Here is a 13108-nt window from a genome sequence, read left to right on the forward strand (position 1 = left end):
AGAAGAGAGAGAGAGTCATCTAAAGTCTTGCATTTTTACATGTTTCAAAAGCGTGACTTAGGATATGTACTAGATTTATATATAGCATTGTTCTAATATAGGTATTTTGACACAAAACTTAACATTTTCTGAAATAACATACAAATTTTTTTTCCATATTTAGATTCAAAGACTCAAATTATGCCAATATACTAAATTTTGTAAAAATCGCACAAGTAATTTTTTAAAAAATTAGCTTGCAAAATTATAGCTCCTCAGTGTTAATCGAGTTTGGTATATATTTATTAATCTCTCCTTTTCCTATTAAACTTTTTGATTCTTCCTTTCACTTTTCGAAATTCAGGTTCACTCCAAATAAAAATTCAGCCATTTTTTACGATTTTTAAAATTTGCATTTTAAAATAATTTTCATAAATTTTTAAAAAATGTGGAATTATAATGTATAAGATTTTTATCATCGTAAAGTAGATGTATTTCTAAGCATACCTGCAAAAATTAGTTTTTTATTCAAAATTTCCGAAGATAAGCGAATTTATATATTAGCGCATTTTGAAATTTGGCATATTTGTTGAAAGCGATAAAACATCAAGTGTGATTTAGACACTTTACCTATAATTATTTGAAAATAGGAACAATGAGACATTTTCACCGCTCATGCACAATGTAAAAAGGTTGGCACAACGTGCTCTTTTTTTTTTTTTTTGCTTGCTCCGACATAATGTGGAAGGGAAAGGAAAATTGGTTGCCATATATTAAGAAGTTCGCCAAGTGAATTATTCTTGGCAAAACTGAAAAAATAGCACTAAGACCAATTTTTGAATTTCTCCGTAAATTTAGCACCAAATTTTAGAGAATTTAATAACTAGGCATAATATGAGCCGTAGAATAAAAATCGGTGAAAAATTGGTACATCATTTAAGGAAAAGTTCGATTTTGTATCAAAATACTATGGTAAAACGGTGCTATATATAAATCAAATATATATTTGCAAAGAAAAGGAATATTTAAAAGCTATGCTAAAAAATACATTTGACACTGTAGTTCCTGTGTAAAATAGTCACATCATGTGAAAACAGCTAACAATACTAAAGAAGTCTAAGCTATAGCATAAAAATTTAATTTAAAAATTACATAACGAGTACTTCAAAATCAAAAAGGGATGAGAAAAAGTAATAAATTTTAATACAAAAAACTTTAATAATTTAAAAAAGATGCTTGCAAATAATTAAATAGCTTTTAAACATTCCTCTTCTTTTCAAATATTTTAAAAATTTTGTAGCTCAATGTGCAAAATTCTTGAGCACTAAAGTCTCTTGTTCATGCTATCTTTCTACTTTCTTAAATCAAATATATAATGCAAGTCATGCTTTTGAGACATGAAAAAACGCAATTTGAATTTTGCCAATATCGTCCCAGTAGAACGGAAGATATAGATCTGTCCCATTTTCTTTTTTGGGGCAGTGTACCTGCATTTCACATTTAAAATGGCTCTTGTGCTTGCATTAATCAGAGATCTTGAAAATATAATCACTGAAATATGTTACCTTTACAAATGTACTGCTGAAATTCCATTACAATATTTTTTCCTTGGTGTTGGGACTTTCTTTGTGTATATTTAACAAAGCCATTAGGAGAAAATCTGTATACAGGGTTATTCAAATTATTCAAATTAAACTTCCCCAACTCAGAGGCCTGTGCAGAGTGTTGTATGGGTCATAATGTGATGAAATTTTAAAAACAGACTTCAGATCATGCGCTCGAAATTTATTACACAAAAAGAATTAGTACAAGAAGTTGCGAATAGGTGGCACTGTAACACTAGTAATGTGCATATTGCAGCAACGTGATTTGCAGAAATAAAGCTTCTGCGCAACGTATCCAAAAGACGAGCCCTATAAAAGTGGAAGACAGGCCATGCACAGGCAGTTGTTTCCAGCTCGCTGATGCACAATGGCAACTTTGAAAGACAAAGCTCTGTTAGTGAAACTTTTTTACCAGAATGACGAGAAATCCCGTGCTGCGATAAGAGCATTCCGTCAGCTGAAGATCTTACGCCGAGGACCAATGACACCATGAGCTCTACAAGACATGACGAAGAAGTTCGAAAGAACGGGACAGCTGGGAATTTTACCAGGTAGAGGACGACAGGTTGTGGAATCTGCACGCATGGAAAACGTTGCTTTGGCGGCCGTGGACCCCACTAGCCAATCGCCACATGGTGTTGTCAGTGTGCCAACTGTTTCTCGTGCTGTTGATGTGCCCTATACGACCGTCTGGCGTGTGATGCGTTGAATCCTCAGTTATTTTCCTTACAAAATCCATAGTCATCATCAGCTGTCCGACAAGGATCCTGTATATCGGGAAACATTTGCGTTGCAGTTCCTTGCCAGAATGGAAGTCGATGCTGCTTGGACGTGAAACATCCTCTGGACGGATGAGGCCCATTTTCACCTGAATGGTCAAGTAAATACGCACAACTGCCGCATTTGGGGAAGTGAAAACCGGTGCACAATCCATCAAATGCCCTTGAACTCTCCAAAGGTTATTGTATGGTGCGGTTTTATTGCAACATTCTCGTAATTGGGCCTTATTTTTTTGAAAAGGTGACTCCAACAGCATTCAAACATGCTCTGTCACAGGAAAACAGTATCAGGACATGTTGACAACGTTTGTGATCCCAGAACTGCAACAACGTGGCCCAGGACACGATATTTATGCAGGATGGTACACCACCCCATTTTCTTTGTGGTGTTGTTCAACAGGTGTTATGGGCAACTTTTACCGATGCACGTGTGATCAGCTGCTGTTTCCCTACAGCTTGGCTTCCCCGCTCGCCTGATCTCACGCCATGCAACTTTTGATTATGGGGATTCTTAAAGGATCGGGTCTACCGAGAACACCCAGCAACCTTGGCACATCTGAAAGACGCAATTAGTCGACATGTTCATGGAATTAATGTGGATTTACTGCATTCTGCTGTAGAACACACTGCTTCGCAAATGGAAAGAGTTGTGGAGAACCACGGCACACATATAGAACATGTGTAGAATGTCTTGTTGATCTGCAGCACCACCTATCGGCAACTTATTGTACTTTTTTTTTCCCTTTAATAAATCTCGAGCGCATGATCTGAAGTGTCCGTTTTTAAAATTTCATCACATTACGACCCATACAACACTCTGCACAGGCCTTAGGAGAAGTTTAATTTGGATAACCCTGTACATGAATTTTGTATATAATGAAATGTTGAAATAGAATTTTTGCTTAATGCTTGTAAAATGAGAAAAAGGAATCTCGGAAAATTGCAGTAACATGAAATATTTAAAAATTTAGATACTTTAAGCTCACCTGAAGACAATAATGGAAGTTACAAAATGATTAATATTTTTTTATTTTGCAAAAGAAGTATTATATGTAAACATCAATGTAAATACTGCATTAAAAGCAATATTTTAGTAAAATTATAATTTAATATCTGAACCAGAAAGTTTAATTGAAAAGTATTTTATAATATTGTTTGATATATAAAACTCTCAATAACAAGAAAATGGTAATTGCAGAGATGAAAAAATATTAAAATTCTAAGAAGTTCCAATTATTTAGTACTTAAAATGTTTTACAACTGAACTACATAGCAATATCTCCATGAGGATAATATTTTCACTTGTTCTTATCAAAAGCTTTAGCTTTATTTGAAAAATGTTAGACTGGAAGTTTTATTAACCACTTGCGCTACGATTCAACTTCACGGTTGCAGTGCCATGCGCTACAATACAACAAGCGGTAAAGTGTCTCATTTACGCTTCTCTGCATCTGCAAGTGCAATCCAGAGCTGTAATTCAAGAAATAAACAATCTCATTATTAGGGGACGTGTGCACCACGTTATTTTCATTTTTTGCGATAAACGCCCATCGACGTGGTGTTCACGTCGCCCGCGGTTTGAGACAAAAGCATTTCGACGTGCTTGCCACGTCTTTTTAGCGCAAGTGTTAATGAGAAACATTCTACTGAGAAATTTAAGAACATAAAAGTAAGTACATAAATAGATACTTTTGTTGCGAAATTTTTTGGAAAGTTTTAAATACTGTCCACATCTGAACTGGCAAAAATATATTATACTACAGTTTGCCATATATAACTAAATAATAAGAGTTATTGAAGTAAAGGTTAACATATTTAATTACAAAATGCTAAAAATAGATAAAACTAAATTTTACCATGAACTGTTCAACTGTCAAAGGAAATGTAGCAGAATACAGGAGTATTTGACGATCAGTTGGCAAGTAACTTATAACTTTATCTAGTATGCCTTTAAAATCTTGAGAAAGCAATTTGTCTGCCTATTAAAAATTTTAAACACATAGAAAATTTATAAAGATAAATTACACTGCTGAAAAATTTATCAAGTTATCAATTAAGTATAACTTAAAATACCAAGTTATCTATTAAAATACAAAGCAATAATGTAGTGCCAGTTAATTTCAGTTACAACCACGTATCATCAGTACAGAATAAAAGAGAAACACATCAATGTGACAATCAAAATCGCAATAACAACCTTGAATTTAGCATACATATATTAAAATACACAATCTCTTTCGAGGGCAGCTCAAGGTCCCTCCTCATCAGTAGAACGAAATTACTAGAAAGGGAGGAAAAAGAAGAAAAATAAAGCATTGGCAAAGGAGTCTCAAACACGTGGTCGTAACCGGATTTCGAATCAGTTACACTGGCAGCCTACTTTTACTGAGCCAGGCTATCTGATCAAACATAAAACACAAACTAAAATGAAAGGTGGAAAAAAAAATAGCGAAGTCAAAAAATAGGGAGCGAGGTGCAACTGCACCTTCACACATCAAGTCTGAACGTCGAATAATGCCAATGCTTTATTTTTCTTCTTTTTTCCCCCCTTTATAGTAATTTTGTTCTGATGAGGAGGGACCTTTAGCTGCCCTCGAAATCGATTGAAATCGATCGCTGCCTTAATTGTTTTAATATATGTATGCTAAATACAAGGTTGTTATTGCGATTTTGATTATCATCAGTATGTTAAATATTAAGTGGCCAGAAATATTGAACTGCTGCAGATATTTTAAATATGCAGAAAAGAATAAAATTACAAATTTGCATTTTAAAAAATTAACTTTATTTATAATGAGTTCTTTTTGCTTTTATTGTACATTTGGCTCTTACTGTAAATTACATTCTTACAATACAGACATTTTGGACTCAAGATGTCACAATGACTAATCAATTTTATAAATGGTGAAAAGAGTCAAAAGAGAAAATTTAAAATATTGGAAGTAGATAATGAAACAATCTGAAAACAGAACCACTTATTTTTACATTATATTTGCCAAAAAAGTAATGGGACAAAAGGTTAGGTTATTTAGATATGACAAGATATACTGCGGAAAAAAAAAAGAAGCCTCCCATTCTACTGGGCCGAATGATGAAATTCAAATCATGTTTTTCACGTCTTGAAAGTGCGACTTAGTATATACAGTCAAAAGTCGTTAATTCGGACACCTATAATCCGGACCTCAAAGCTACAAACTTTCTGCGCATGCATCACACGTTGACCTTTATGGCTGCGAATATGCATATGCGCATAATACATTTACGCTTGCGCGTTTAATGTATAATGGATGGTATAAGCTAAGCTTAAATTATTTCAGTTAATGATGCAGATTGCGTTGTTCCTTAATCTTCGAATTGGATCCGGCTTAATATTTTTTGCAGACTGTTAGAGCAATTTTATAAAAGTAAGCTTGAACTTTCGATTATGTCAAATAGAATTTCTGATATATATTTACTAATATGTAAAGGATCTACAAAGTGAAAGTATGTTTGCATTAAACAAAAAGTGGAATTGCTGCAAAAAATGGATAAAGGCATATCCTTCGTTTCTCTAACCATTCCGAAATCTGTTTTATCAATTTCACGCTGCTCTGCGGCAAGGGGAGGGGGAACGCCGCGCAATGAATTGGAAGTTAATCTGTGAGCACTATCCTTATCTTCAGGGCATATGTTTTTATTTTATTTGGCTTATAATTCCTTACTAAATGTAGTATTTCATCTCTATGTACTCGGTCTTTGATATGATTTAAATCAAATTCCTCATCATAATAATTCGCTTCCGATAGTGAAGAAAGTGACACGGAGGTTATTGAAAACGAAAAAATTTCGATTGACAAATTAGTCGGTATTCTCGACACAGCAATTATAGGACTTGAACAGCGGAACTTTGTAACTGAACAAGGAATTATGTCTGTTTATAGAATTAAAGAGAAAGTATTATCACATAAAACGAAGCAACTTAAACAACTTACATTGAAAGAAATGTTTAATAAAGTAAACAAATAAATATTAAGCTTTTCATTTTGTAAATTTTGATACCCTTTAGATCATAATTGTTCTTTATTTCATAAATTACGGTTTCGTATTTTTAATTTTATAATTTCTGCATGCCATCTTACCGGATTTAAACTGATGATCTATAATCCAGAATCGCCGAAGTCCTGACGAGTCCAGATTAACGACTTTTGACTGTATATTAAATTTATATATAATGTTGTCCTAATATAGGTATTTCAACACAAAATCCGAGACATGCCAATTTTGACATAAAAACACAATCTGAATTTCGTCAATTGGCCCAGTAGAACGGGAGATATAGAACTGAGGCCCCTCTTTTTTGCGCAGTGTACATGAAGATTATCTGCCTAAGGAAGAGATACCCTTGAGGAAGAGCAAGGGAAATTGGCTCATTCATAATGCAAAACATTGTTCAAATATCTATCTCAATACCACATGCTTTCAACTACAACTTTTTAGAAACACTATGATAGCAGTAACATGTAAAAACAAATACAAAACTAAATAATCAATTGCTAAACATGATACTATACTGCAGAAATATAACTACTGCAAAGGAAGCTGCTTTTGATACTAGAACCAAGCCTGACAGAGCTGCCAACCTTAAAACCTGACATACCAGAAGATTTTCAAGTTGCATGGAATATCATTTCAAGGGAACTATAAATACTTATTTATAACAATTCTTAAGAAATACAGTAGCATTTAATAACTAAAAATTTTATATCCTTTGGCTAGTTTCACTTTTAATTTTCATACCTAGAAAATTCTTAGAAGGTAAGAAAAGCTTTTATTAACCGTCTGACCAACATGGAGGTTTTCCTAAGAAAACCCAAATTAACTAGAAGTGCCACAAGAAAGAGGCATTTTCTTAATTTTAATGCCAAAATGCCCCTGTCCTTTAAACTTGGAGTTATATACTTTTAATATATCACATTAATTTCTCAAAACACATTTAAAAAACATTCTAGGCTGTATATATTCAGCCTTACATGTCAGAAAGTTAAAGTACTTTTAAAATATGATGAAAAAATAACAAATGTACAGTGTTATGTAGATAAACAGCAGCTCACCATTTATCAAAATGAAACAGATTCAAAAATTTGTCAATCTTTAAAAATAAAGAAAAATTTTATAAATACCTACAGTAAATTAATATTTAATTTATTTGAAGTGTGTTAAAGAAAAATATCATTAAATGTTTAATAAGAAATACAACTCAGAAAAATTCTAAAAATCATAGGAGTAAGGAAACAATTTCCGTAATTTAAGTTTAATGATTTCAATAAATTTTCTTTATTGTTGGATAAGAGTTTCCTTATTCGAGGCTAAAACAGCAAGTTTTCGCAGTTACAGAGTATATGGTCAATGCAACTCATTTTGATAAACTTTTTGCTGATTTTAAGACTGGTTGATCGTAAGGAAAATCCATTTTGAAAATGCATAATTATGACCAATCTGGGATTTAAAAAAGCTTAGTAAAATAACAGCCAACATCCAAAAGATTCCAAGAAGGTACAGAACAAAAATACAAATAATATTCACATAAGAAACCCAGGCTCAAATCCATTTATTTAGTCATAAATGTAGGATGACTCGCTTCAAATGAAACAAGATGTTTACAAGAACTGTTCAAAATTCCATCCTACAAGAACTGTTCAAAATTCCATCCACCAACATTGATACATGCTTGACAGTGTTGGTGCAGAGACTAGCGTACACTGGCAAAGATACCAGGTGTTTCACACACACACATGTAGCAACTATCAATATTCGAGCAATGAGATCAACTTAGTCAACTAAAGTCACATAAACAAGACTTTAGTTGCCCTCAGAAAGAATCACAGAGATTCAATAAAACAGGAGATTGAGCTGGCAAAGGGACTAGTCCACCACAGCCAATCCACAGCACCGTAAAAATGTCATTCAGGTAATTTTGAATATGTGCTGGATTGGGCCTGATGGCTCATAATGCTGGAACCACTTTCGGTTACGAATGGAAACTATCATATTGCAAAATGGATAACGTTGGCCATCGAGTTGTTGCATATGGACATATTAAAAAGTCGTGGATGATACCAGCCTACACATTCCCACTGGTTTGTTATTGAGACACATGTGGTCACATTGCATTTGGATTCTCAGTAGCTTACACATAAGAATCATGTGCATTAATGCCCCCTTATAGGCAAATGTCACCGTATCTTCAAATAGCACAAGCTGTAAAGTCTGGCTGCAATGCAGATTGCTGCAAAAGCCACTGGCAAAAGTTGAGGTGTACAGGATTATCTTGTGGATTCGTTTAACACTCTCCAAATGGTTACTTTGACTTGCACATGTTTTGTGCAACAGTTTTTCTACTTAACTCGGGCCTATATGCCACAACGTTCAAGATGCTTTTTGATCCGGCATTCATTTATCCACAAAGTGTGTGCGATATATTCAGAACACAGTTCTGCCGTTACCGTTTGCTTGGTTGTACATGTAATGTATGACTGCTTTTTTGGCACTGAGCCCCCCCATCACTGACAACAGTACAATCACAAACGGAATCTTTCCCTACTAAGATGTATACCTACTGCCCTCTACCGGCAACGGTGTTTTTTTATGCAAATGGTTTCATGACGTAGTTTGAAGCAATGACAATGAGTGATAAAAGGTTCCATGGGTGATATTCTTAGTTTGAAACAATTCATATGAGTTGTTATATGATCTCTATCTCATTTTAAAGTTTTCTTATTGCAAATGCATTTTAAGTAGTATTTATGACTAAATACACTGACTGTGACCTAGGTTTCCGTTTATATGAATATTGGTAATATCTTTGTTCTGTACCTCCCCTTCAAGTTTGTACCATGAATTTGGAATCACTCTGTACTGAAAATAAATTTCTCAAGTTTGAAATAAACACATTACCTAGATTCTAAATTACAATAAGCTGATAGCGTAAAAAATCCAGTAATTTTGATATTCTATCTTGTAAAAAATCAAATGATTCATTACATGCTAATACATACTAATTTTTGTGATAAATGTTTTATAATATAAATTTTCTCTTTGAGTTTTTATTTGCTCTTGAAAGATGTATTTTTCAGCCAGCTAAAGAAAATTCGATAAAGAAATATTTTATATTTGTAATTAAAAAAATTAACATGTCTTGTGCTTAAAGATATGCAAGTAAAAACTAATCAAAAAAATTCTTAATTTCTAATTTTAATACATCCCAATACATGACTTAAGCACACCGTTCATTATTTACCTTCACATAACCGATATATAAGAAATTGATCACCAGTACTCATTCACTTCATAAATAAGCTTAATATTTTAATTTTTTCTGCCCTATTTTAAATACATATATTTTTTTGTTTTCCTTAACGCAATGCTACTAATCAGTTAATACTTTCTGACCTTTAAAATGAATTATATAACAAAATAGTAATGATCAAGTTAAAATCAAATTACCTATTAAACTTTTTACTTACCTCATCTAGAATTAACATATTGCATCTATCCATTTTTGCAACCATTTTTTCCATAAGATCCAATATACGGCCAGGTGTTGCAATGATTATATGAACTATTAAAAAATGTAACATGTATAAGACTGCATAAGCTAATTATAAAAGCACAATTTAAAACAATATCTACTTTAATGCAAATGCATAATAAGCTTACCATTTTCATATATTCGCATAATGTCATCTTTAAGATTTGTGCCTCCAGTGGTGACCATTACTCTTGCACCTATGTGTTTTGAAAGCTCAATACAAATTTGACTGGTCTGAAGAGCTAGTTCTCTCGTTGGGACTATGACAAGGGCTGAGGGACCAAAACAGTTTAGAAAGTGAATACCATGACTGAGAAATACATTCAAGTATAAAACATTAGAAATTTTACATGACTAACTTACCCTGAATATAATCTTTTGTGATATCAATTCTTTGAAGAATGGGAATGATATAAGCACCAGTTTTCCCTGTGCCATTCTTTGCTCTGGCTAAGATGTCTCTCCCAAGCAAAGCAATTGGAATGCTAGCTTCCTGAATAGGAGAGGGTTTTTCCCAACCTTTTTCAAAAATTCCCATCAATAATTCTCTTTTTAAGCAAAAATCTTCAAACTCATTGCCTTTGGTGTCTGTGACATCCTTAAGAAAAAATTTTTACAATTGTAAAAGTATTCGATACTTGCCTAAATGAATTTGAAATTAAAGCATTTCAAAATTTGATATACTTCAGAAAAATTTTCCATTTATTCCAATTATCATATGTTTTACTTACATGATCATCCCCTCATTTATCAATTTTAGTAGATAAAAATCAAGAGGAAAATTAGTATTCATGGATAAACTACAGGTTACTTGCATTACTTGTCATATTCTCTCATGTATAAAGACATCACTCTTTTCATAAAAAAAAAAAAAAAAAAAAAAAAAAGATGAAAATTGGGATGTGTAGCTTAAACATGTGAGTGTACAGTATGAGCGATTGGATTCTAGAAGCATGAAAAAGTGTCAAACCTGAAACAATTTTGGAATGCGAAATATATAATCTAGATGGCACGGAAAATAATATGCTGTATGATAGCAGTAGCAAGGATTCCGATATTCGTAGCACACACAACTACTCTAGTGGTACACACCATAAGTAAGAGAGGATAAAAGCAGAAATTTTCTTGTTTGTTTTGACAAGGTTCATACATATTTTTGCACATGAAATTAAGCAATTTTAAAGACCATTAACACACACAAAAAAAAGGGAGGGACCTGTTAGCAAATGGGAACTCAATTCAATTAAAGACATTATTTATGCCTGAACTACACTTTTGCAATACCATTCTAAAAATAAAATAGATCAGTAGTATAATGTATTATTATTAAACAGTTATTAATCGAATTTGAGAATGAAGACATTTATGCCTGAACTACACTTTTGCAATACCATTCTAAAAAATAAAATAGATCAGTAGTATAATGTATTATTATTAAACATAGTTATTAATGAAATTTAAGAATGAAATAAACTTTATAAAATTTATTAAGTAGCACTTAATAATTTACACTTACAATTGTTGGACATATTTGAAAGCTTAAGAACATTTTACTAACAGCTTCATATTGATTTTTTCTCTGTCTCATTTTAATCCAGACCTCAAAGCTACAAACTTTCTGTGCATGCATCAACGCATAATGCGTTAAAGCATGCGCATATGCATCTATGCGTGCGCATAATACCTTTACGTACGGGAGTTTAATGTATAACGGACGGTATAAGCTAAGCTAAAGTTATGTAATTATCTATTTCAGTTAAATTTTATAAAAGTAAGCTTGAACTTTCGATTATGTCAAAAAGAATTTCCAATTCTTGAGCTACCAAAGGATCTACAAAGCGAAAGCATGTCCCGATGCCCATCAAACAAAAAGTAGAATTGCTGCAAAAAATGGATAAAGGAATATCCTTTGATTCTCTAAGCATTCCAAAATATGTTTATCAATTTCACGCTGCTCTGGGGGGGAGGGGGTGTCTAACGTCGCGTGCGCGCAATGAACTGGAAGTTGGTCTGTCAGCATTATCCTCATCTTCAGGGCAGATGTTTTTATTTTATTCGGCTTATAATTCCTTACTAAATGTAGTATTTCATCTCAATGTACTCTGATATGATTTAAATCAAATAAATTCCTCGTCATTATAAATATCACGAATACACATCAAATAGTTTTGTGGTTGAAGTTTTCTAATTTCGACTATGCTTAATGTATGCTTTACGCATGCGCGCGTTGAAAGAAATGTTTAATAAAGTAAACAAATAAATATTAAGCCTTTTTTTGCAAATTTTGATACCCTTTATATCATAAATTATGGTTTAATATTTTTAATTTCTGCATGCCATCTGACCAGATTTAAATGGATGATCTATAATGCGGAAAAACCGACATTCCGGAATCGCCAAAGTCCCAACGAGTCCGGATTAAAGACTTTTGACTGTATACTTTAAGGTTCTAATAAGGCACTAAAGCACCAGGGGTGACAAGTTGTTTTATATTATTTTAAACATCACTAGATGGAAAGAATAAGTTTTAGATAAAGTATTTCGTTTTACCTGATAACCATAGTAAGAAATTAGCCTTTTTATTAAAAAGAGAATATCTCGCCTTAATATATAGAGATAATTTTAAGGGTGAGCAGGTCATTACAAATAAGTAAATTAGGTAGTTAGATAACCTTAGCCATTACAGATTTACATGGCCACTTAAATTTTATTAAAAAAATATAATTACATTTCACAGTTTAAATTGCATGTAATTTATCACACAGATTCTTAAATGACATTAGGATAATTACATATTAAAAGCTACAAAACATTTGTTTCGTAGCAAAATTCGAAGCCTTCCCAGATTGGCTAATTTATATCAGTTTTCTTCTCTAAGTATCTTTCCTAAAAATTAGAAATTTGATTTAATAAGCAAACCAATATTCCAACTCATTTCTGCGTACTTTATCTCCTAACTTGTCAATCTCTCGATAATGTATCTATGAGGTTATACTAGATCTGGTAAAAGTTAAATGGTCCCAAACCCCTGGCAGACATGAAGCAAATTATTGCCATGTTTGAAAGTAACTACAAAATCAGATAAAGGTTTAAATATACATCTTATTTAAAAAGAACTTGGCTCATAAATGCATGTTCTTATGCTAACAAAAGCAGCTCGTGGTGATGCAATTAAACAG

General features: G+C 32.6%; 1 protein-coding gene across 2 annotated transcripts in view; it reads right to left on the minus strand.

The window, feature by feature from the left end:
- me31B (ATP-dependent RNA helicase me31b) overlaps positions 1 to 13108 on the minus strand; it is a 70273-nt gene that overhangs the window by 36627 nt on the left and 20538 nt on the right. For both annotated transcript variants that reach the window (XM_035354260.2, XM_085825270.1), the window contains exons 4-7: positions 10293 to 10527; positions 10058 to 10201; positions 9865 to 9959; positions 4219 to 4341 (exon numbers count right to left, since the gene is read on the minus strand). In XM_035354260.2, coding sequence (XP_035210151.1) covers positions 4219 to 4341; positions 9865 to 9959; positions 10058 to 10201; positions 10293 to 10527 — 597 coding nt within the window. The remainder of the gene's footprint in view (positions 1 to 4218; positions 4342 to 9864; positions 9960 to 10057; positions 10202 to 10292; positions 10528 to 13108) is intronic.

This window comes from Stegodyphus dumicola, chromosome 10 (genome assembly GCF_044657685.1).
Source record: "Stegodyphus dumicola isolate Sdum_Otavi_A_Nest chromosome 10, ASM4465768v1".
Taxonomy (NCBI): Eukaryota; Metazoa; Arthropoda; class Arachnida; order Araneae; family Eresidae; genus Stegodyphus; species Stegodyphus dumicola.